General features: G+C 50.2%; 2 protein-coding genes across 2 annotated transcripts in view; one reads left to right on the forward strand and one right to left on the reverse strand.

Annotated features, from left to right (window-relative positions):
- SRD5A1 (steroid 5 alpha-reductase 1) overlaps positions 1 to 4,505 on the reverse strand; it is a 57,621-nt gene extending 53,116 nt beyond the window's left edge. Inside the window, exon 1 of the mRNA XM_049860860.1 lies at positions 4,173 to 4,505. Within this exon, the coding sequence (XP_049716817.1) occupies positions 4,173 to 4,453 (281 nt within the window). The 5' untranslated portion in view covers positions 4,454 to 4,505. The remainder of the gene's footprint in view (positions 1 to 4,172) is intronic.
- Positions 4,506 to 5,021: 516 nt separating this feature from the next.
- NSUN2 (NOP2/Sun RNA methyltransferase 2) overlaps positions 5,022 to 25,313 on the forward strand; it is a 43,925-nt gene continuing 23,633 nt past the window's right edge. Inside the window, exons 1-8 of the mRNA XM_049860872.1 lie at positions 5,022 to 5,346; positions 5,451 to 5,608; positions 7,261 to 7,365; positions 15,775 to 15,880; positions 20,137 to 20,208; positions 21,465 to 21,549; positions 22,271 to 22,463; positions 24,694 to 24,768. Of these exons, the coding sequence (XP_049716829.1) occupies positions 5,245 to 5,346; positions 5,451 to 5,608; positions 7,261 to 7,365; positions 15,775 to 15,880; positions 20,137 to 20,208; positions 21,465 to 21,549; positions 22,271 to 22,463; positions 24,694 to 24,768 (896 nt within the window). The 5' untranslated portion in view covers positions 5,022 to 5,244. The remainder of the gene's footprint in view (positions 5,347 to 5,450; positions 5,609 to 7,260; positions 7,366 to 15,774; positions 15,881 to 20,136; positions 20,209 to 21,464; positions 21,550 to 22,270; positions 22,464 to 24,693; positions 24,769 to 25,313) is intronic.

Below are 25,313 nucleotides of genomic sequence, written 5' to 3' on the forward strand. Positions count from 1 at the left end.
ATCTTAAATGGCCTCTTGCTAGCGTTTAAGACCCCAGAAGCCACTCACCAAAGCGGGATGCAGAATGTTTTAATATATTTTATTACGCCAATTGACCTAGATGTCCCCTGAAACCACAGTCTCCAGGCCCCTGCCCCTGCTACGCTGGCCTTTGAAGCATTCGGTTGTATTCAGGAAACTTCTTTGCTTTTGATTTAGTCTGGCTGTGCTGACTTCTCCTGTATTGTGTGCTGTCTTTCCTGTCACCTGAAATAGTTCCTGTCTACTATTTAATTAGTGAATATCCCTCTCCTTCCCTCCCACCCTCATAACCATCAAAGAATATTTTCTTCTGTGTTTAAACTGTTTCTTGTGTTCTTATAATAGTGGTCTGATACAATATTTATCCTTTTGCAACTAGGTAATTTCACTCAGCATAATGCCTTCCAGAGTCCTCCATGTTATGACATGTTTCACAGATTGATCACGGTTCTTTATCGTCCAGCACTTTAATAAAACATGTCTGACCCCACAAACCTTCTGGGAGCAACATTTTAAAGCCACTGGTCTAGGTCCGCTGGCTCTCATCCGACGGCCTCAGGTAGTACACCTGAGCAGGTGCCTCAGCGGCCCCATGGGATGAAGCCATGTTTTTAGGCGCTCCAAAAAAAAAAAATTTTTGTTTTTTTTTTACTCTGCAGGTGGAGGAGGACTAAAGAGCATTCCACTCAACGTTGTAGGTTCAAAAGCTTTCAAACAGAACCCTGGAGAGTGACCCCTTCATTCCAACGCCCTGCTTCCAGAAGTACTTACTGGCACTCTAGGCTGGTGGCAGCCTGTGCCCCATGCAGAGCATGTACAAAGACATGGCCATACGCGTGGCGATATAAAATCAGAACGTTTATTGTTTACTGAGAGGGCTGTTGTACCTGCCCTGTGCAAACATCTTACGGAGTTAACTCCATTTATTGAATGCTGATCCCACAAGGCAGTACCATCTTTCTGCACATGTGGGAGCTCTGGTGGAGGGCAGCTTAGTAACTCCACCCAGGTTCAGGAGATGGGGTTGGGATGGATAGCACCCGAGAGTCTGACTTCAGAGCTTGCTTTTAGCCACTAGAGAGACAGACAGACAGGCAGACACGGGCTCTGGCATACTGATGGAGTAGTACTCACGTTCAATCGATTACAAGAAGTCAAGCAGTCACTTTACCTGGGCATTGCGAAGTCAATGGAACATGCTTCCTCAGGAGCTGCGTCAGGCTCCTGGTACTCAGGAAGTGTCTCTTCCATGTGGGAGCTACCACTCTATAAAGTGGTTGCGTAAAAGGAGATGGGGTGATTCATGCACAGGTGAGCAAGACAGGCTGAGCCAGGTAACCTGTAAGGCCCTGGGATCCTGGGGGTGTTGTTCTAGGCACTGACGCCACAAAACCTGTCCCAATGGGGCTTTCTCCCCTTTGAACTGTGAGACTCCAAGGGAAAAAGAGAAACACACACATGCACACTTATTCTTCCTACTTGTCTGTGAAGCAAGTGTTTTAAGGTGTAACCCACGCTCAGAGAGATTAAGTAACCCACCCACGCTCGCACAGCAGGCAAGCCCAGATTCCAGGATGCAGGGAGTATCGTCTTTCACTACACACCTTTTTGAAGTTTGAATGAGACTTACACTTTGGAGTGTAAACTTTGTTCAGCCTTTTGTTTTAGTTGTGGGAGAGTAAAGGGCTCTGGCCAGGGGTCGCAGGCAGAACTGGAGAGAGGCTGCACTCCCACCAGTAGAAAAGCCAAATGCCTTAGACAGCCATTTTTCAAAACCCTCACAGAAGCCACAAGACATGGAGGTCACCTTAATTTTATCTGTGTTTAAGGTCACTGCCCACAACCACCTGCACGCACACAAGTGAACTCTGGGCCCCTTGTATAATGTGGGGTAAGAGTCTCTGAAAGCCATCAATGGATTCAAGTCCAACCAAAACCACAAAGCATTCTCAGGAAACCGGGGTTTCAAGGTGCAACTGGACCATGCGGTTGGGAGACAACAGCCCCACCTAGAACAAAGACAAAGCAGCCAAAGCTGGAAAAACAAACCTGTAACAATGGTGAGGACAACTGGAGGCCATCCAAATTAAATCTTTGAACCATAAACCTACAGGAGAAACTTCAGCCTAGATCTAAGGACAGAAACCGAACCCACTGCCATGGAAAAGATTCTGACTCACAGGGACCCTACAGGACAGAGCAGAACTGCCCCATAGCGTTTCCAAGGCTGTAAATCTTTTAAGGAAGCAGGCTGCCACATCTCCAGACTGCTATAGCTTCCTGTGGCAGAGAGGAGGTACCCCGATCTTTCAGTTAGCAGCTAAGTACTTTAACCACTGTGTCACCAGAGCTCCTTAAAGGAACAAACTGCAGAATGATTATACAGATAACACTTCCCACTTTAGATTTACAAGAAAAAAAAAGAGCTTTTTTTTATTGCTACCTTTCAGTTTTTTCTAAGATAGCCCTGGTGGTACAACGCTTAAGCCCTGGGCTGCTAACCCAAATGGTTCCAAAACACCCAGTGGCTCTGGGGGAAGAAAGACCTGGCAATCTCCTCCTTAAAGATTAAACCAAACCAAACCTGTTGCCATGGACTTGATTCCGACTCATTGCAACCCTATAGGACAGAGGAGAACCACCCCACAGGGTTTCCTAGGTGGTAATCTTCATGAAAGCAGACTGACACATCTTTCTCCCTTCCCCGGGTGGCTGGTGGGCTCCAGCTGCAGACCCTAGCAGCCCAGCACTAACCACTGTACCACTAGGGCACCTTCCTAAAGGTTACGGGCTAGGCAACCCTACGGGGGCAGTTCTAGTCTGTAATAGGGTGGCTATGACTTGGGATCCACTGAAGGTACAAAACAGGAATCCTTCCTAACCATCTCCCCCTTCTTCTAGAATAATTCATACTTATTTTTAAACCAACTTTCTGTGCCGGGGGCTATAAGAAGAGAGCAAGGGGATCGGGGACCGACCGGCTCAGAGAGGACCCGGGAGTAGGGACTGGCTGGTGAGGGGTCAGCAGGGGAGGGGGCACGCAGGGTCAGGGCAGGGGGATGGAGGAGGTCGCCACAGGGAAAGGGCACAGGGGCACAGAGAGAGGCGCCGGCAGTGCGGTGTCCGCAAGGAGCGGGCCGTGGAAGGGCAGGAAAGGGTGCCAAGGGGCCGCAGAGAAAGAGCGCCCAGGGACGGGGGAGGGGAGACCTGGGAAGAGGGGGCGCAGGGTGGCAGGGTTCACGGAGGGAGGGAGCCAGGCCGTGTTCACAGGAAGAAGATGCTACGGTGCAAGGGGGACAGGGATAGGAGACTGGGGATGGGGTGACCGACGGCTCAAAGAGGGCGCCAGAGTCGGGGGCTGGCTAGTGAGGGCTCAGCAGGGAAGAGGGCACAGGAGAGGGCAAGGGGATGGGAGAGGAGAAGGCCACAGGGAAATGGCGCCGGGGCGCGGAGAGCGCACTGGAGTCCGAGGGATACCCAGCTGGCGTAGTGGTTAAGAGCTACCGGTGCTAACCAAAAGGTCGGCAGTTCGTGCGTAATTTCAAGGAGAGCCAAAGCGCTAGAAAGGAGAGGGGACCAGGAAGCGGGCACCAAAGGACAATAGGGAAGAACGTGGGCGACTAGAGGCAAGTAACTGCCGGGAACAGGGGACCAAGATGCGGGGCCAGTGGGGTGCTGGGACTGCGGGACCGCGGTGGTGCGGGGACAGGAGGCGGGAGGGAGTGGAGTTGGCGGGGCGCGGGGCCGGGCCGGGGCGCGGGGCCGGCGGGGCGCGGGGCGCGAGGCGCGGGGCTCGGGGCCGGAGGGGCGCGGGGCCGGCGGGGCGCGGGGCCGGGCCGGGGCGCGGGGCCGGCGGGGCGCGGGGCCGGGCCGGGGCGCGGGGCCGGCGGGGCGCGGGGCCGGGCCGGGGCGCGGGGCCGGCGGGGCGCGGGGCCGGGCCGGGGCGCGGGGCCGGCGGGGCGCGGGGCCGGGCCGGGGCGCGGGGCCGGCGGGGCGCGGGGCCGGGCCGGGGCGCGGGGCCGGCGGGGCGCGGGGCCGGCGGGGCGCGGGGCCGGGCCGGGGCGCGGGGCCGGCGGGGCGCGGGGCCGGGCCGGGGCGCGGGGCCGGCGGGGCGCGGGGCCGGGACGGGGCGCGGGGCCGGCGGTCGTTACCGGTAAGCGTAGTGCACTAGGAACATGACCAGCAGACAGGCGTTGGGCGGGCAGCCCAACTGGCCGGGGGCGGCGCGGGCGCACTCCAGCAGCGGCACGGCCAGCGAGGGCAGCTCCTGCAGCACCCAGGCCAGCCGTGCCGGCACCCACCAGCGCACCAGCGGCGACGAGTGCCGCCCGTAGGGCGAGCCGAGGCGCCGCAGTATCATGAAGCTCAAGAAGGCCATGACGCCTTGCGCGCCCGCCAGCGCATCCAAGAACCACGGCTCGCCGAGCTCCATGGCCGGGGAACGCGCTCCATGCCCGGCGTTGGCTCTTATACGCCGCGTGCTGGTGGCGCGGTGCCGGGGCTGGCACAGGCCAGGGGCAGGGCGGTGCGGCTGGGGCTCGGGCTCTCCGGGCGGGCCACGCCCCCAAGCCCCGCCCGCCCTCCTGCCCGGGAGGCTCCGGTGTGGCGAGTCACCTGCGCGGGCGAGGGCTGGGGGCGGGGCCTCCGCCCGGAGGTGGGGCCTCGGGCTCGGGGGTGTCACCCGGGGGCGGGGCCTAGGTGATGGGGCGTGGCCTCGAGCTCGGAGTCGGGGGCGGGGTGTCGGGGCCGGGCCTCAGGGCTCTGAGACAGCGGCGCCGGCTCAAGAATCGCGCCTAGGCGGGGCGTTGGGGGCGGGGCCTCGTGTATGGGGCGGGGCCCCAGGGACGCACCGGGGAGGCCAATCTCTCCCGCCCATGCCGTTGGAGCCCCGCCCCCTGCCCGCCCCCTTGCAGCTCTGCGCAGGCGCCGATGCCAGCTGTCCGCGGCGCTGCCTGAGTCCGCGCGGGAAATCCCGGCGCTTTCGCGCGAAAACAGATTTCGGGCCTCTGTGGCGCCGCTTTCCTCCTCGGAGCCGTCAGTGGTGTTCCGGGGGGACAGGTCGTGGCGCTATTGGCTGTTCTCCTGCCGGTGCAGGCAGGCCACAGACGGACCCAGCCCAGGCGCGCGGGGCCTCGGCCGTCCCGGAAGTCTGCGGCGGTCAGGGTGGCGGGGGCTCTGCGTGGACTCGGCGTGGCGCGGGCGCTGCGGGCGGCGTGGTCGGCGATGGGGCGGCGGGCGCGCGGACGGCGGCTGCAGCAGCAGAGACCCGAGGGCTCCGAGGGCTCGGAGGACGCCGCCGGGCGCGGCGGGAAGCGGGGCGCCGCGGTAGGGGAGAGCGGCGAGCGAGGGAGCCCGGGGCCTGCGGGGGGACCTCGGAGCGGGGGGTCGGCCGCTCGGGGGCTCGGGGTGACGTCCGTGTCCTTCCTCAGGGCTGGGAAGGCGGGTACCCCGAGATCGTCAAAGAGAATAAGCTGTTCGAGCACTACTACCGGGAGCTGGAGATCGTGCCCGAGGGCGAGTGGGACCAGTTCATGGGAGCGCTTAGGGAGCCCCTCCCGGCCACCTTCAGGATTACAGGATACAAAAGGTAGGGCCGTCCCTTACTTCAGGGAGCTGGTTGGGGCTAGGGATGCCCAGGCCAAGCACCAGGGGTCTTTCCCCGGGAAGTGTTAAAGGGCCAGAGAATGCTGCGTTTCAGGAGTCTGTATGCGGATTCTGGAAGCACTGAGGAGGAAGCACGAGGGGCCGGTCAAGTAGACCAGAGAGCTCCTGCATTAGGTAAGGTTGCAGGTGGGAGCCCACTGTTAGCTACCATCGAATGACCCTGGTTCGTGGCGACCCCGTGCACAACTAGACAAAACGCTGCCCAGCCATGCACCATCTCCGGCATTGGTTGCAGATGGGACGGTTGTGATCTATAGGGTTTTCAAAGGATGCATTTTAAGACTAAGATTTCCAGGCCTTTCTTCCTACTCTGCCTTAGTTTGGACGCTCCGCTGACACCTACCTGTTCAGCATCAGAGCAAACACAAAAGCCTCCGCTCGCTGAAGGGTAATGGCTGCACGTGAGGCGCATTGGCTGGGAGTTGAACCCCGGTGTCCTACATAGGAAGTGAGGGTTCTGCCATTGAGTCAGGAATGGCTGGCGGAAACCTGGAGGAAGAATGAAAATGCCACCTGGGGATTAACAACCAGAGGATGCCTACCTCTTAAGGACAGACAGCAATTTGTGGTTGAGCACTTGGTTGCTTCCTGAAAGATTTATGGTTCAAACCTACTCAGTGACTACAGGGGAAAGACTGGGTGATGTGCTGTTATAAAGATTACAGCCTTGAAAAAACCCTCCGGGGCAGTTCTGCCCTGTCACATGGGGGTCACTATGAGTCAGAATTGATTAGAAGTCACCTAACAGCAATTTGGAAACTGGTAATGTAGTCGTTAAGTGCTGCGGTTGCTAACCAAGAGAGGTCCGGCAGTTCACAATAGCCAGGAGCACCTAGGAAACTCTGTGGGGGCAGTTCTGCTCTGTCCTGTGGGGTCACTGTGAGTTGGAATCGACTTGATGGCAGCAGTGGGTTTGTTTTTTTTTTTTTTTTTTTTAGTGGTGTAGCCATTAAGTGCTATAGCTCCTAACCGAAAGGCAGTTCAGATCTACCAGGCACTCCTTGGAAACTCTATGAGGCTGTTCTGTTTTGTCCTGTAGGGTCGCTGTGAGTTGGAATAGACTCGACAGCAGTGAGTATAATATAGTTTAACAGCAATTTGCATAAAACTCATTTTCTTCATTTAGGAAAAGTCTTGATGAGTTGCCAGTATAGTGAAATTGTAGGTACTGTGAATTGAACCTTGTATGAGCCAGACCTCAGCGAGACTGCCTTGTTTTTTAGGTCTCCTGGGTTTTCCACCTTTGAGTGGTTACAGTCTTACCACTTTTATGCTGCTTGTTTTAGTGGAAATTTCTTGAGTTTTCCTTCTTTGACAGGTTTCCGACTTAAACAGATTGTGGCTTTCACAGGTTTTACTGTGTATTTAGGCAGGAAGGAAGTAGTACTGTGTTTAGTAGTCAGTGAGGAACATTTAAATTCTGAGGGAAAACAGTAGAAAGGCAGACTAAAGAATAGTTTCTCTCCGTGCTAGGCTGGTTTTAGTTTTAAAACACTTGAAACTTCAAAAAAAAAAGATACAGTATATTAAATTCACTTTTCAGACCAGTTAGAAACTTGCTTGTTTTTTCAATAGCCACGCAAAAGAGATTCTCCACTGCTTAAAGAACAAGTACTTCAAGGAATTGGAGAACCTGGAGGTGGACGGTCAGAAGGTTGAAGTTCCACAACCCCTGAGCTGGTAGGTGAAACAAGGCTTCCTCACACTTGACATTTCTTTTGGAATTTTAATCTCTGTCCGCTTGAGTGTGTTTTTTGGTAACGTGTTTGCTGTCTGCACAAAAGTTAGCCTGAATGTGCTCTCCAGGTAGCCTGATGTTCTCTTACTTGGTGCTTCCGTCGATATGCCTTTATGTTGGTTTGTACGCTTTGTATGTGTGATTTGCAGTTCTTTGTATTTGAGGGGAAGACCCTCAACGAGATGGATTGACAAAGTGGCTGCAGTGATGGGCTCAAGCACAGTGAGGATTGTGAGGATGGTGCAGAACCAGGTGATGTTTCATTCTGTTGTGCATAGGATTGTTGTGAGTCGGAACTGACTTGACGGCGCCTAACAACAGTGTATATGAGCCACTAAGTTCAGTTGATTCTTCCCAGGAAATCCAGCCCCTTTGGCGCCAGTGGTTAAGCATTTGGCTGCTAACCAAAAGGTGGGCAGTTGGAATCCACCAACCATTCGTTGGAAACTTATGAGGCAGTTCTGCCCTGTGCTATAGGGTCACTGTGAGTTGGAATCGACTCAGCAGCAATGGGTTTGGTTTTTTGGTTTGGTTCCTTCCTTGGCGTCACCACTTCCACCGTTTCCACGTAAAGCCCTTATTTGCTGACCTCAGAGCTGTTGCAGGATGGCTTCTCTCCCTTTAGAAGAAGGGCCAGTAGGGCCACCACTACCTGCTGTCAGCATTTCCTGGGGTTTGCCAGCACAGACTGTTCCATCTCTTACCTACTGTGTAGAACTCCCGGGCGCTTCTTAGTCACTCAAGTTCCAAGTGTTTTTCTCTTCCCAGTCAGAACGAAGGCCATCCCTTGTGCTCCTGACTGGGACACAGGCTGTCTGGTCAAATGACTTGAACCCAAGCGCAAAGTGGAGGCCCAGAGCCCTAGGTGAATTTATAAATACCAGAATACAAAACCGGCTGCCACCGAGTTGACTCTTGGTGACCCTGTGTGGGTCAGAGTAGAGTTGTGCACCACAGAGTTTCTAGTGGCCGATTTTTCACAAGTAGGTCTTCAGGCTTTTTTTCCAAGGAGCTTCTGAGTGGACTTGAACTGCCAACCTTTTGTTTAGCAGCCTAGTGCTTAACCGTTTGCGCCACCAAAGTCATTGAAGCAAATTTATACAGTTCCACGCGTCTCATTGCCAACTGGGGCATTGAAAGCTCTGACAAAATTTTTTTTTAATTTGCTGTAAAAAGCTGAACTCGAGAAGCATTTTCTGGCAATTTTTAAGGCTTTGGATGTTCAGGTGCACAGCATTATCTTTTTTACACGCTCTTCAGATGGTACCAAGGCATCCTGGGGGTGCAGGCGGCTAAGTGCTCGAGTACTACCCAAATGGTTGGCAGATCAAACCCACACAGGGGCACCGTGGGAGACAGGTCTGGTGATCTGCTTCTGTCGGGCCACAGCCTTGCAGATCCCATGGAGTAGTTCTGCTCTGTACACGTGGGGTCACCATGAGACAGAACTGACTTGGTGGCAACAACAACAGTGAGCACTGATCAAGGTGAGGTTTTCATTAATTAGGGGCAGTTGATTTACTTGTTTTCCTTTCTTTCTTCGCTGTGGGGTTTATAGTAACTTGACCAAAAGAATTTGGCTTTTGTCCTTGGTTCCTGAGATAGTCTCCAGAACCTTGGAATTTCTCCATTGATTAGAGTTTTTGCTAAGCTGTGGTTATTTGTTGTGTACCACCCAGTCCTGTAGCAACTCTGTACAGGGCTCACGTCACACCTCAGTGGTTATGCTCACGAAGTGCCTCTTGGGTGGGAGCCGGTCAGGCCACCAGCCCTCCTCGTGGGGGGTGCTGGAGCTTGAGTTCAGCCACATGGGCCTTGATTCAGTCATGCTTTTGGTGGTGTGCTAGGCTGTTAACCAAAAGTTCGGAGGCTCAAGTCCACCCAGAGGCACCTTGGAAAAAAGGCCTGGCAATCTACTTCCGAAAAATTAGCCATTGAAAACCCTTTGTCTGCCCTGACACACGTGGGGTCACCATGAGTTGGAGTTGACACCGTGGCAACTGGTTTTTGTTTTTTTTTTTCCATTAACAGTGCCCCAGTCAAGGCTCTGAATATGGGAGTTCCATGGGCTTTCTGGTTGGTGACAGCCGTGGGATGTGGAAGCTCCATGTTGGGAACCCTTCCCAACCTTGCCTCTGCGTTGTTCTTGTGGCGAGAAAACTGTGAAAAGCGTAGCGTTTTACTGGTTCGTTTCACTTGTTCTAGAGCCCTAGTGGCGCAGTGGTTAAGTGATACAGCTGCTAACCAAAAGGTTGGCAGTTCAAATTCTGCAGCTGCTCCTTGGAAAGCCTATGGTGCAGTTCTGCTCTGTCCTCTAGGGTTGCTGTGGTTGGAATTGACTTGACAGCAGCAGGTTTGTTTTTTTTTTTTTTTTGGTTTCACTTTTTCTAGTGAATTTTTGGGCTCTTGAGCTTACAGCTCGCATCCTGAAGAGTAGAGGAAACTCCTGAATTTGTAGCCAGCAGATCAGAAGTGAGGGTGTTTCGGGGACCCCCGAGCTTTGGGCTGGTGTCTGAGGTCTTGGGCAGTCTGGAGGACTGCCCTTCCTGGTATAGATCTGACCCAGCTCCCGTGGTGAGGTGAGAGGAGGGACTGCATTGGTGCCAGAGAGGACATTTTGAGTTGTTCTCAGAGAAGGGCAGAAGGACAGAGAGATGGCCCCCGCTCCCCCCGCATAGAGGTGGCCCTTTGGGTTCCCAGGGTCCGTGTCGGAGAGGTGCCTGGGACATGCATTTGAATGACTGCCGAGTGGCCAGGTGCTGAAGTCAGTCCTCAGTCAAGGTGAAGTCCGAACATCACCGCCCCAGGATGTGTTTCTGGGTTATGGGTGTCAGGCTGTAGTCTTACACAGAAAAGTTTACTTACGGTTTTTATGAAATCTTTTCCTCAGATTTTGACAGCCTGGCCCTTGCAGCGTAGGAGCTGTGGCTCAGGCTAGGTGCTGTCGGCATCCATTGCAAGAGAGTGAAGGAGATGCCAGCGTGGCCACGGCGAGGCAGGGGGCCCAGCATGCGGTGAGGCTCCGTCAGGGAGCTGTGTCAGTGTGAAGGCGTGGATGGCGGCACGGATGCGGGATTGTCAGCCTCCCTGCTGAAGCGTGGCCCTGCCTACAGTTAGTGCATCTGGCATTTTCAGAAGCAAATTTGAGGCTGTCTTCATGCGTACTGTTATTCCTAGTCGTTTTGCACATACTTCCCACCCAACGTGTTGCTGCTAAATCAGTTCTGACTTATAGCGACCCTGTAGGACAGAGTAGAACTGCTCCGTAGGGTTCCCAGGGAGTGCCTGGTGTATTCGAACTGCCAACCTTTTGGTTAGCCGCCTAATTCTTAGCTACGATGCCATCAGAGTTTCCAGTCACCTGAAAACATGTGGCCCTTCAGCCTTGGATCCGGAAGTGAGGCACGGGCAGGGCCATCGGCTGTAAGATGGGCAGTCCGACCTTCCGTCTGTGTATCCTGCCTGGTGAAGTCTGGCAGGGGATGTTCGGCAGGAATCGTGCATAAAGAGCCACGCTCGCGAAGCACATCATTTGGATAATTTTCTGCTGCAGGTTCCACCAAACTCAGAAACCAGGGTTGTTAGTAAGTCTTGCTATTATTGCTGTCTGCAAACTACAGTTGAAACTTTTGTTTGGCCAGCCCTCGCAACATGTAACAGCTGCTTCTCCATCTTGTATGTTGAGCATCTCGTGTGGGTACATGAAAAGGCAGTCGGAAATGGCCAGAAAGCCCCGTAGGTTGTCTTCTAGTTGAAGATTGAAAATGAGTCAGTCAGCTAACAGCCAGTAATTCTTTCACATTATTTCCTGCTGTAACTTTTCTGAACACAAAACCGAAGGGTGTGAGCAGAAGATTGTGGGCTTTGGGCTCCTAACACTTAGCGCTTTTCCATTTCAGAGACAATTGGCGTGACAGCTTTATTCTGTAAATGCTGATTCCGGCACACTTGAATTTATCAGCTATGATACCCATAATCTGTCAGCGAGCAAACAAAGCAGAAACTCTCTAGGACTTCTGGCTGTATCTTGCACCCTCCAAATGTCTGACTCGCTAGTTACAGAAATAGCTCAGATCGTATCCTTCCTAACTTCGTTGTGTGTAGCGGAACGGCACCCACGTTTAGAAGGCGTGTTACACACAGCATGCATGGCTCGCGCCAGTGTCTCTACTTACCTTCCGTAGACTCAGCGCAGTACAGGATCGTCCTAACGGGTTCTGTAAAAGCTTTGCTTTGGCTACTGGTTGTTGGGAACACTTTCTTGTTATCATACTATTGGTGGGGTTTTTGATGTCTGGATTGAAGGTGGTTTGTCATAGATATTGTGTGGATTTCGGAGGCCTTTTTTCTTGTGAATTTTTGAGGTGCAGAGATGATGTGGGGTTTTTAATTTATCCTCGAAAGTTGTGACAGATTTCCAAATAGAGTTTTTTATTAAAAGACTGTGGTCTGGGTGAAATACAGTTCTTTAAGATGCTTTTGTTTAATGTAAATTTACTGGCTTAAAAAAGATGAAATTATTCCTGAAGCTATATGGGCAACGTACTTTTTATCATTTGATTGTCAGTCTGTTTTTGTACTTAATCGTTTGAGAGTTCTTAAATATTCTCAGTCACAAAGTTTAATAGCTTTTGCAACTGTAATTGCAGTAGCATTTCCACGTTGGGCAAATAAATGGTTATTTAACCACTAGGGACTCAGCCCGTGAAGCCCAGGAGGAGACACCCGCTCACGCTCTGTCTGGAACGCATAGAGGTGAAAGTTCATCTGTTTGTAGTGAATGGGAATGGCACGCGGGCTCACGCCGGTGATGTTCTGGTGATTCCGTATGGTGGTAACCTACTGTCCTCATCCCAGCCCAGCTCCGGGTTGCCAGCAATTCCACAGAAGTAGGTGTCGGGCTCTTCATGTCCCAGAGGCTGTGAGGGAGTTGCAGGTTTTGCTGAACATTGTGTAGCAAAAGCCGGATTTGAGTGCATCCCCACCATGTCACCCCAGCGCAGTCAAAGAGAAGGTGTAAAACTAAATTTTCTTTCCTTTTAATTGTGTTTTATATGGAGGTTTACAGAGCAAACTAGCTTCTCATTGAGCAATTCATACACATATTGTTTTGTGACATTGGTTGCCAACCCCATGACATGTCAACACCCTCCCTTCTCAACCTTGGTTCCCTGTTACCAGCTTTCCTGTCCCCCTCTTGCCTTCTAGTCCTTGCCCTTGGGCTGGTGTGCCCCTTTAGTCTTGTTTTGTTTTATGGGTCTGTCTAATCTCTGGCTGAAGGGTGAACCTCAGGAGTGACTTCATTACTGAGCTGAAAGGGTGTCCGAGGGGCACCAGTCTCTCTCAGACCAGTAAGTCTGGTCTTCTTTTTTCTGCGTGTGTGAGTTAGAATTTTGTTCTACATTTCTCTCCAGCTCTGTCCAGGACCCTGTGTTGTGATTCCTGCCAGAGCAGCCAGTGGTGGTAGCCGGACACCATCTGGTTGTGCTGGACTCAGTCCGGTGGAGGCCGTGGTAGATGTGGTCCGTTAGTCGTTTGGACTAATCTTTCCCTTGCATCTTTTGTTTTCTTCGTTTTCCCTTGTTCCAGATGGGGTAGGACCAGTGGAGTTTCTTAAATGGCTGCTGACATAAATTTTATTTTCATTGCTAGGTGAACAGTTGATTTTGGTTCTGTAGTTTTGAAGCAGGTTGAAAATTGAGGAGGGAGCAAGGCATAGAAATGAGGGTCAAGCACCGGGACGTTTGGAGCATGGCAGGTGAACAGATTCAGTCAGTTGAAACCTTCATTATTTGGCAGAAAATAATTTCTAAATACATCTTATAATGGCATGACTGTTGAGCAGTGCCTTAAAATGTTCAGGGCCTGAGTTTTTCTCTGTCAGCTCAGCATTTCAGGGCACTTGAGCATCATGTTTTCCGAATGTTCTGGTTTCGTTTTCATCGCTAGTGCTGTAGGTGGAGTTTGGCGTGTGGGAACCTGGTGTCCCTGTCTTGCCAAATCAAGCTCATGAGACTTAACGAAAAAACCAAACCCTCTGCCGTCGAGTCAATTCTGACTCATAGTGACCCTACAGGACAGAGTAGAACTGCCCCATAGAGTTTCCAAGGAGCGCCTGGCAGATTTGAACCGCTGACCTCTTGGTTAGCAGCCGTACCACTTAAGCACTATGCCACCAGAGTTTCCGAGACTTAACGATAAGTGCTAAAACGGCAGTGGAGTTTGTCGCTGGCTGCTCAGCTGGCGTTCCGTTGAGCATGGTGCTTGTGGGCTGCGTGAGTTCACTCAGTTGTGGCAGGTCAGTGGACAGGCGTCCCGAGCTCACACGGCCTGACCTTCCTTATCCACAGCGGAGCTTGTCTCAAGTTAGAACATGTTCACAGGCATGGCCAGTAGTGACTTGCCCTTGGGTCTGGATAAGTGACAACTGGCCGAGACGCTCGTTGTTGATGCCAGTGTGTTTTCATACATGAAACATTTCAGTACGTTGCTGCACTGATTTGTTTTAGAAATAACGAAAATACATGTTGTTAGGTACCATCAAGTCGGTTCCGACTCGTAGTGACTGTAGGCACAGCAGAACAAAACACAGCCCGGTCCTGTGCCATCCTCACAATTGTTGCTATGCTAGAGCCCATTGTTGCAGCCTTGTGTCAGTCCATCTCGTTGAGGTTCTTCCTCTTTTTCGCTAACCCTCTACTTCACCAAGCACGATGTCCTTCTCCAGGGACTGATCCCTCCTGACAACATGTTCAGAGTATGTGAGACGCAGTCTCGTCATCCTTGCTTCTAAGGAGCATTCTGGTTGTACTTCTTCCGAGACAGATTTGTTCATCCTTTTGGCAGTCCTTGGTATATTCAGTATTCTTTGCCAACACCGCAGATCAAAGGTGTCAGTTCTTCTTTGGTCTTATTCATCTTCCTGCTTTCACATGCACACCAAGCGATTGAAAACACCATGGCTTGGGTCAGGCAGACCTTAGAGTTCAAGGTGACATCCTTGCTTTTTGATGCTTGAAAGAGGTCTTTTGCAGCCGATTTACCCAATGCAATGTGTCATTTGATTTCTTGACTGCTGCTTCCATGGGTATTAATTGTGGATCCAAGGAAATTGAAATCCTTAACAACTTCAGTCTTTTCTCCATTTATCGTGATGTGGCTTATTGGTCCAGTTGTGAGGATTTTTGTTTTCTTTATGTTGTGGTGTGGTGCAATCCATACTGAAGGCTGTGGTCTTTGATCTTCATCAGTAAGTGCTTCAAACAAACATTTGATTGGAATTCCTAAGAACTAAGTGAAAATACATAGTTCTTAGAAATTCTGACCAAATGTTTGTCAAACAGCCTGACACCCAAAGGGTTGGGAACCTCCCTTAAAGGCCTTGCTCTGCGAGGTGACTTTGGGTGTTCCGATGAACCCGAGCAGAATACCAGCAGACCACCAGAAGCCTCTGCGCCTTGCTGCCAGTCACGTGCTCCTCTCCTCTGGCATTCTCGCCTCCTGTTCCTTTTCTGTCCTCAGTTCTGATCATAGGGAACTTGATCCTTCTCAGAGAGGTCCGCGGCCCAAAAAGTTAAAAAGACACTGCCCTACTGTGTTGTTTCAATTCCGTGCAGTCTAGCTCTTCCGGTTCGAGTAATTCCTCAGACTGTTAGGACTTTTTCTGATGACCTCTATGCCATTGTTAGCTTACCGGAGTGGTGAACAGAGGAGACTTTACTTTCTCACATGATCGTCAGCATTTCATCATTATAATTTTATGGTATGCGTCTCTTGTAATCTCTGTATCACGATCTAACGATGTATTTCTTGTATGCATCATATGATATTACTGTGTATCATGTCTCTAATAATCCGTGTATGTGTATTACCATGTATCTCTTATAATCATGTGATGTTACTGTGTATCATGTCTCTCATAATACATGTATATATGATATAACCATGTATCTGTTGTATGCATCATGTCTTACTGTGTATCACGTGTCTTGTAATCCGTGTACATATGATATAACCATGTATCTGTTGTATGCATCATGTCTTACTGTGTATCACGTCTCTTATAATCCGTGTACACATAACCACGTATTAGGTCTTTTATTATCACGTGTGTTTATCTCCTGTAACTTCCTGTGGCGCTCCTGGTTTTGATGGGGCCCGATGGAGCTATAAGGAGGCCCCCTGTACCCCACTAATGTCCCTGAGGGCGGGCTGTACTTGACAGCAGCAGGGACAGGAGCAGGTGGCACATATTGGGAGTCACATGCGGCATATGACCTGTGCATGCCAGTGCTTGTAAAGAACACTGCAATGTATGTAATGCGTAGTTGTTTCATTTTCTCTTTTGTCAGGTATCCTGAAGAACTTGCGTGGCATACAAATTTAAGTCGGAAAATCTTGAGAAAGTCCCCACAGTTGGAGAAGTTTCACCAGTTTCTGGTCAGCGAAACTGAATCTGTAAGTAGACGTCTTCAGATTTGTCTGTCTCCTTGGAGCCGTGAGTGCAGGGGTGTGTCGTGGGGCACGTGTGCATGCTGTGTGTGTGTGTGTGTGTGTGTGTTTCAACCACACTTGTCAGTGAGAGCAATTGGGTAGGTAAGGCACACTTGCAGACACACTTTAAGTATAAAAAAAGTATAGGTGATATTAATCTGTGATTGTATGTATCCGTTCTTTTGTTCAGCTTGTATAATTATCAGTCGAGGAAGAATGTCATCTCACTTAATTTGATTTCTTTTTAATATTTTAAGTTAATAGAGGCTTCTTTTGATTTATGATCACCCCATTTGCAGAATTTTAATTTCAGAAAGTAGATAAAAGTGGGAAATACATATATTTGATACTGTGTCTTAAAAGAAAAATTTGAAACATTAGAGTATATTAAAGCTTAAAAGCAAAGCAAAACCGTTGCCATGGAGTCGATTCCGACTCCTAGAGTGAGTTCAATGCTAATGAGTCAGTAATGTATTAAATAAGTGTCTTTAAACAAACGCGTGTATAACAAGGTTATGTGTGGGTCAGCTGACAGAAATGTCACCAGAGGCTCAGGGAACCGCACCCTTGGTGCCCCTGGAGCCGAGGTTCGGGGTTGGCAAAGCCAGTGTTGTCAGTGACTTTACAGGACGTAACTACCTGGAGTAGCAAGAGTCAACTGAAATGGGCCCTTTAAAAGGAGCTGAGTGACTGAGCGGTTGTCTCGTGAGTAACGCCCCGTCGGGCGGGCTGCTCTGTTCACCCTGTTCCCACAGCTCCACACATCCACCTGGGTAACAGGAAACACACGTAATGTACTCTGAGCTTTAATATTCTTATCAGTACTAGAGCTTAGAGTGTTTTAAATTTGTTAAATGTGTTAATAAGCTTTAATACTGACATGAGTTAAGTTTAACATGCTCTGCGTGGCACTATAATACACTATACATGTTAATATTAAATTTAATACACTCTAAGCTTTTTTTTTTTTTTTAAGCTTTAGTACCAATGAGAGTATTAAAGCTCAGAGTGTATTAAGGGTGTTTCCTGTTACCCAGGTGGATTTAGGGTGCCATGGAACTGGGTTGAACAGAGCAGCTCACCTGACAGGGCATTATTCACGAGACAACCGCTCAGTCACTCAGCTCTTCTTAAAGGGCCCATTTCAGTCGACTCTTGTTACTTGAGGTAGTTACGTTCTGTAAAGTCGCTGCCAACACTGGGTTAGCCGACTCTGAACCATGGCTCCCGGGGAACACAGGGCCAGGTTCCCATGAGCCTCTGGTGACGTTTCTGTCAGCTGACACACACGTAACCTTGGTATACATGCGTTTCTATTTGAAGCCACTTGTTTAATATATTGCTGACTCATCAGCACTGAACGCACACCACTAGCCCTGTAACTCCCTGAGCGAAGCTTAGCTGATGCAGTACTTTTCTGCATGAGGCACATCACAGCCCTATTCTACTTAGGACCCTAGACAGCACTTCAGCACTGTGCCTGGGTTGGCAGATTTCCTTTCTGATTGTTTTCCAACCCAGAAAAACTCTCCACCAAAGTAGAAGAGAAGGAAAACAGTCTTAGATAAGCTAAACCACCATGTGCAGACCACCTGCTGAAAAGGTTCAGGGAGCCACAGAAGGTTATCCTTTGTGGAGCCAGGCCACCACCATCCGTCCGTCAGTTGTACCATCACGGCTTGTGTGTTGCTGTGAAGCTGGAAGCTGTGCCACTGGGTGTTTCAGAGGCCAGCGGGGTCCCCCATGGTCGGCAGGTTTCAGCAGAGCTCCAAGACTGAGACAAGCAAGAAGGGCACTTTTTCTTTTCCACTCTGCATCTCTGAAACCGTTTAATGGAATTATTGAGCTTGCCTGTTACTTACAGAAGCTGCAGCAGTTTAGAACCCTTTCGTCTCACTTCCATTGTTTGCTCAGCCCTCAGCTGTTTCCTGCTGTTGGGGTTCTCTGCCCATTGGGTTTCTCTGCCCATTTAGTATCATCCCATTTTAAAGCTATTAAAATGGGTTCACGCTTGCCTGACCACCCCTCTCCTCCCCCACCCCAGCCCCCTGTAGTAAGGAATAAACCAGAACCAAGGGCTGCCCAATGCTCATGGGACGTCCTGCTCAGCTTTCCACCCAGACGGCTGGCCAGGAAGCAGGACAGATTAGTACTGTAGAAGCAGGGGGTGTGGGGTGCTGTCATGCACGCTTGGCTGGGTTTGAAGAGCCAGGTGTTGGTGGCGTTGAGAGTTGGAGGAGGGGTGTTTGTTGTTGGTAGTGGCAGCTGTAGTTGCTGCCTAGGTGTTTGATGAGGAATTGGCACAAAGAGAGCTCTCCTGGGGTTAGCAGGGACACCTTCTGGGTTACTCAGCTGCTTCAAAGTGTTGACTAGCCAGGTGACCACATGCTGGGACATCAGAGGTCGAGGGCCTGGAGCTCCAGCTTACCCAAACCTGTGTGAAAACAGAAGGCAGGCTCATGGGAATCCTGTATGCATCAGCAGGGAGATGTGGAAAAGTCCACCTTCAGATTTGGAACATCAGGTGCGAAAGATGGGTGGTGACTGCCTGCATCACCGTCCAGGTACAGAGACCTGGGTTGCAGTTAGTGGAGCAGAAGCCTTGAATGGGCCATGTGCTTTATAGCTTTTTTTTTTAAGTATCCCATTTTAAAGCTATTAAGGTAAAGTTGTGATTGAGGCAAGTCTGGACCACATCAGGACAGCTGTCTGAATTAGAATAGTTATACATTTTAAAAGATACACAGGCCTACTCCAGAACCAGAGGACAGTTCATACAGTGATTAGCTGCAGATACCATTGACCCTCAGAACAGGAGAGAAGTGGCTGAGGCCTTCATCTCTTTGAAAGGCAGTTCTGAGCAACGCAAAGTGGACATTGGCTGCCCCTGAAGACCAAGAAATAAAAGCTACAATTTTAGCTCAGGGGGAAATGTACCAACAAAAGCTGCCTGTACTGCGCTAGGTTCAATGCTCACTGTTGCCAAAGGCGTTTTGTGGCCATGCCTGCCTCTGAGAGCTGGTCCGCCATCTTTAGTACTTAGTCAGATAGAGAGTCGGGACTGTGAAGCCTTGAATTCCTTTTATGAGATTCAGTGTTGTACCAGTATCTTTGATAGTTCAGCAGTAAAGTGTGGGGCATTAATGAGCAGTCGGTCCCCAACTCATGATGACTTCACTCACAACAGAAGGAAACGCTGCCAGGTCAGTCAGTTCCTGAGTCACGGTGACCCCATGCACAGCAGAAGGAAATGCTGTGAGTTACGGTGACCCCATGCACAGCAGAAGGGAACGCTGTGAGTCACGGTGACCCCATGCACAGCAGAAGGGAACGCTGTGAGTCACGGTGACCCCAGGCACAGCAGAAGGAAACGCTGCGAGTCACGGTGACCCCATGCACAGCAGAAGGGAACGCTGTGGGTCACGGTGACCCCATGCACAGCAGAAGGGAACGCTGTGGGTCACGGTGACCCCAGGCACAGCAGAAGGGAACACTGTGGGTCACGGTGACCCCAGGCACAGCAGAAGGGAACGCTGTGGGTCACGGTGACCCCATGCACAGCAGAAGGACGTGCTGCCTGGTCCTGCACCATCCCTGTGATTGTTTGCAGGTCACACCCTGTGATCCAGAGAGTTTTCACTAGCTTATTTTCAGAAGTAGATCACTAGACCTCCCTTCCCAGTCCGTCTTGGTCTGGAAGCGCCACCGAGACCTTCTCAGCATCACGGCAGCACACAAGCCTCCACTGACAGACGGGTGGTGGCCGCACGTGAGGTGTGTTGGCTTGGAATCGAGCCCAGGTTCTTGTATGGAAGGCGAGGGTGCTTCCACTGGACCACCGCTGCCTCAGCCAGTAGGTGGCAGCAGCGGGATCCACCAGCATAAGAGTCTGTCGTACTTATTTAGAGTCTTGAGGGTGCTTCCACTGGACCACCACTGCCTCAGCCAGTAGGGGGCAGCAGCGGGATCCACCAGCATAAGAGTCTGTCGTACTTATTTAGAGTCTTGAGGGTGCTCCCACTGGACCACCACTGCCTCAGCCTGTAGGTGGCAGCAGCGGGATCCACCAGCATAAGAGTCTGTCGTACTTACTTAGAGTCTTGCCATGGTACTAATTCCTGAAGATGGTATGGTCAGTTTTTCTGTTGCATTTGAAATAACAGCCAACGTTAAAGTTTTCTATTTTGGGTATAGCTGCTGATGCTTTTCTCTCTCTTAAGGGAAATATCAGCCGTCAGGAAGCTGTTAGCATGATTCCGCCCCTGCTGCTCAGCGTTCAGCCTCATCATAAGGTACTGTAGCCGACAAGAAATTGGGGGAACGGGCTGCTGTCAGTCTTATGCGTGTTTGTTGCTTTTTTTTTCCCCCCTTTGCGCTTTGGATAAAATAAACCAAAACCAAACCCGCTGGCTGTCCAGTCGATTTCGACTCACAGCACCCTTTAGAGTTTCCAAGGCGTAGTCTTTGTGGAAGCAGACTGCCATACCTTTGCTTTGTGGAGCAGCTGGTGGGTTCGAATCACTGACCTTTCAGTTGGCCGCTGAGCACTTAACCACAGTGCCACCAGGGCTCCTTTTTTTTTTTTTGGCTAAAATAGTGATACATATTTTGTCGTAGACTCTCCCTTTTTTTTGGCTAAAGTAGAAAATGGTAGATATTTTATTTCAGATCCCTTCCTTATACTGTCTAAATTTTTACAATTCAGGCAGCTGTTTTCCTCCTTTCAGAAGTTTGGATTTATTTGGTAAACGTACAGCTCTCCCTCAGTGGTCTTGCTAGATGAGTTTGAAAATCAGAGCGAGCGTGTACCAGGAGCTCATTGTGTGTGGGCATGCTGCGATTTTACGTGAATTAGTTCATTTTATCATCTGCATGCTCTGTGAGGGTAGGTACTATTACTGTTCCCATTTTTCAGCTCAGGAGAAGGAGGCAGAGACATTAAGTAACTGGCCCAGGGTTGCGTAGCCCCTGAGGGGCCGAGCTGAGACTTGAGCTCAGGCCGCTCGGCCCCTGACCTGTCGGGCCACTGTTCCCTGGGATTGATGTCTTTACTCGCCCGTCTGTGTTCATCTCTTTCCCTGGCTTCTAGTGCCATTCTCTGCAGATGGTATCTTTATCAGCTTGATCTCGGGGGAGAATTACATATTGTGGTATCCTTTAAAACAGGTCATGCTGTGGTCAGTCTATTAAAAAAAGAAAAATATGCAAACCCACTGCTGTCAAGTCGATTCCAACTCATAGCAACCCTATAGGACAGGATAGAACTACCCCATAGGGTTTCCCAGGCTGTAATCATTACAGAAGCAGGCTGCCACATCTTTCTCCCGTGGAACGACTGGTGGGCTCAAACCGCTGACCTTTTGGTTGGCAACTGAGTGCTTTACCCACTGTGCCACCAGGGTTCCTATTATTCAGTCTGTAGAGAAACATTCAGACCTTGGGATAGCAATCAAAATACCAGAATGAGTCATAGCAGTATTCTACATTAAATGCGGCATGTTTCGTTTCTTGACATAAAAGCCTGGACGTCGTCATGCTTTTTTTGTAGATTTTGGATATGTGTGCAGCCCCCGGATCGAAGACCGCCCAGCTGATTGAGATGCTGCATGCTGACATGAACATCCCCTTCCCAGGTAGGCCTGGAGCTTGTGCCCCAAGGGGGAGGGACCCTGCCACGGGCGGTGCCGCGTCCTGAAAGCAGAACACTGTCCCCTGTGCTCAGCACCGCACTTGTCCATGACTGGAGCACAAGCATAGCGGGGGTAACGTGACCCTGACTCTTGGCGACCCCATGTGTGTCAGAGCTGGACTGTGCTCCATAGGGTTTTCATGGCCATCACCTTTTGGAAGCAGGTGGCCAGGCCTTTCTTTTCAAGTACGTTGGGTGGGTTTGAACTGTCAACTTTTTGCTTAGTAGTGGCTTACAAACCGTTTGCACCATTCAGGGACCTTAGTGGGGACATGGTGAACTCAAAGTAATGGTTGATCTAATGGGTCTTCACGTTTTGAAATTGCAAGTGTCCATGAAACCCCGTGGGGCACCTGGCTCCTTTTTGGGGCCCCTCTGCCTTTCTGGCAGATCCTGAGCTCAGGTCCTAAGTCTGGCATAGGGATAGCTGCTTCTCACCCCCCAGCCTGGAGGTTGTTTCTTCCGGGAATGGTCCCGCTCAGGCTGCCTCTCCCCTGACGTTACGATCGCACTTTCACAGAGGAGTTTGCAGGCTGCCTCTCCCTGACGTTAGTCGCACTTTCCCAGAGGGGTTTGCAGGCTGCCTCTCCCCGATGTTACAGTCTCACTTTCCCAGAGGGGTTTGCAGGCTGCCTCTCCCTGATGTTACAATCGCACTTTCCCAGAGGGGTTTGTCATCGCAAACGACGTGGACAACAAGCGCTGCTACCTGCTGGTCCACCAGGCCAAGCGGCTGAGCAGCCCGTGCATCATGGTGGTCAACCACGACGCGTCCACCATCCCCCAGCTGCAGATGGACGTGGGCGGGCGGAAGGAGGCACTTTTCTACGACCGTATCCTGTGCGACGTCCCCTGCAGGTGTGTCAGCCAATGCCCCAGCCTTCGGGACATCACGTGGCCTGTAATGCCATCTTGGTGGCGGCAGGGGGAGCCTGAATCAGAAGACAGACAGCTGCTGGGGTATCCCTCTAGGGATAGACATAGTGACAGACCATGTGCAGGCGTGAGGCACTGTGTGGAGGTCCCTGGAGGGGTGTCAGGAAACACCCGAGAGCAAACTAGAACCAGAAGCTGTCTTTGTGATGTACATCAGGACGTTGTTGCTTGGAATGGCTTGCTGATCTAAGAACTCATGTTTGTATTTCCAGTGAGTGAAAAAAAACCTTTGTCCTGGAGTAATACTTCATCATATTGGGTTCTCAGGACAAGCTAATACCTGTTGTTGGTTGTTGTCGGGGGGTGATTCTGACTCCTGGCTACCCCGCGTGTTACAGAGTACAGCTGCACCGTAGGGTTTTCTTGGCTGAAGTCTCCTCACAAGCAGGTCTCCAGGCCTGTTATTCCGCTGTACTGCCGGGTGGTTCCAACTGCCAGCTGTCAGGTTAGCAGTTGAGTGCAAGCTGTTCGCCCCACGCAGGGTATTTAGCTGAGACCGAGGTGGTGTTATTTAGCACAAAAATGCATTTAGCAGTTCAGATCTTTGCGGAACCATTTACGTGTATTTTTCCAGATACCTTTCTCCGTATTTTCACATAAGCTTTAGATTTTATGTATGAAGAATCTTGTGGCGACTGAATAACTGCATTTTCAATAAAGGAAAGCACGCTGACCATGTCTGTTAAAGCCCAGAGGAGTGACGTGGACCTCAGTCATATGGCACGGGTCGTGCATCCTCAGTGGCACAGGTTTGCCGAGAGCAGAGCACAGGAAAGCTGCCTCCGAAGCTGCACGCCGGCACCAGGCGCAGCGGTCGAGTCAGCGCCGCGGACGAAGAATTCCACTTTGCTTAAACAGGCGGCAGATCCCAGTGCGAATAGCGTAGCTGGTAGCAGCAGGTGCGGCTGAGTTTTTAAATACCTGGAAGATTTTCTCGGACATAAATATTGAAATAAGTCATGAAAGAAGCTCTTTTTTTTTCCTGATTGTAGTTTTTAAATTTTGTTTTGGGTCAGTGTTTTCCCATACTTGTCTTCTTTTGGTCTGAGAAAAAACTCATTTCTTAACATATTTTGAGAACGAATGACGTTACAGTCAGTCACAGGCTGAGGAATTCCTCAAAATTATGGTAGAGTTTTAAGTCACCATGTAAGTCAGGAAGGGCTGTGGTGGTGCAACTGTAAAGCGCCTGGCTGCTAACCAAAAGGTTGACAGTCCGAACCTGCCAGCCACTCTACTGGAGAAAGACCTGACTATCTGCTCCTGAGAAGATGACAGTTTTGGACACCCTGTGGGGCAGTTCCAGTGTGTTCTGTAGGGTTGCTGTGAGTCAGAATTGACTCACCAGCTCAAGGTTTGGTTTTGGTATATAAGCCGGGGCAGTCATTTGAACGTAGGAATGAACTCACCTGGGATATTTCCATCCTGTGACCTTTACATCAAGGATCTTGCAACTAGACTACCAAGTAAGATGAAACTGCAGGAAAAATCAGCAAAGGGCAGGAGTTACACCTGGAGAAACTTGGTAGGTAGAATTTGATATGGACAGAAAGATGAATGAATCAAGTCTGTAAATATAAAATTTACATGGAAATAATTTCTGTTAATTAAAACGTGAAAGTAATTTCCATTAAATAAATGTAAAAATCAGAATCGTTTAACTGTGACATGTAGGAAATACAAGGTGAAGACATTAAGTCAGCTTTAATGGAGTTTGCTGTGGACAGTTTCCCAGGAGTGGAAATTTATCATTATTCATCTAATTCTGATTAGAATGTCATTGTTGATTAACCAAGTTTCAAAATAGCTGGATCAAAACATCTTCTGTTTACTCAAGGTTCCGTGCCCCAGCACTGCAAATTACTGCTGCTATTATTTTTCCCAAATGGAAGCAGCTTAATCTCTCTTTAAGTGTTAAATGAGATTTCCTGTTCAAGTTTGTCATTTCTGTATTGAAGTGTAATTAAAAAGTACTTCGCATTAGAGCATCCCTGAAACGGGGATAGAAGGTTGATTTGTAGGTGGTGAGAACTGACGTTGCGTTTTCTAGTATTTATAACACCTGTTTGGGATTTGAGCTTGAATATGACATATCTGTTAAGTTTCGTCATCGGCTTATACGACGTTTTAAATTTTTACCCTTTCTTCCCAGTGGAGATGGCACTATGAGGAAAAACATCGACGTTTGGAAAAAGTGGACAACCTCGAATAGCTTGCAGCTGCATGGGTAAGTCAGACTAGGGAGCGTGGCTTGAGGAAATAGAAATGGCCCCGAATTTCCAGGTCTTTGATGGTCTAACTCAGCATCTGAGAGTGCTGATGGCACCTGTCTTAAGAGTTTGCTTCTATTATGTATCAGAATTTAAGGATAGTGAACTTATATGCCTTCCAAATACACTTTCTTTTTAAAGTGCAATTTATGAAAATGTTCTGTAACATTTCAAATGCATTTCTCCACAAAATGACCATTTACCCCTTTGTGGTGTTATGGTTATGTGCCATCGAGTCAGCTCTGATTTATGGCGACCCCGTGTGACACAGTAGAACTGCCCCCTAAGGTCTTCTAGGCTGTAATCTTTACGGAAGCAGATCACCAGGTGTTTCTCCATGGAGCAGCTGGGGGTGGGTCCCAACCACCCACCTTTCCGTTAGTAGCCACTGCACCACCAGGGCTCCTTAATAATGTCAACTAGTAGCCGAGTACTTAACCACTGCACCACCAGGGCTCCTTAATAATGTTAACGGATCGGTCTCCGTTTTTTTGTTACTTTC

The sequence above is a fragment of the Elephas maximus genome, chromosome 2, assembly GCF_024166365.1.
Source record: "Elephas maximus indicus isolate mEleMax1 chromosome 2, mEleMax1 primary haplotype, whole genome shotgun sequence".
Lineage (NCBI taxonomy): Eukaryota > Metazoa > Chordata > Mammalia > Proboscidea > Elephantidae > Elephas > Elephas maximus.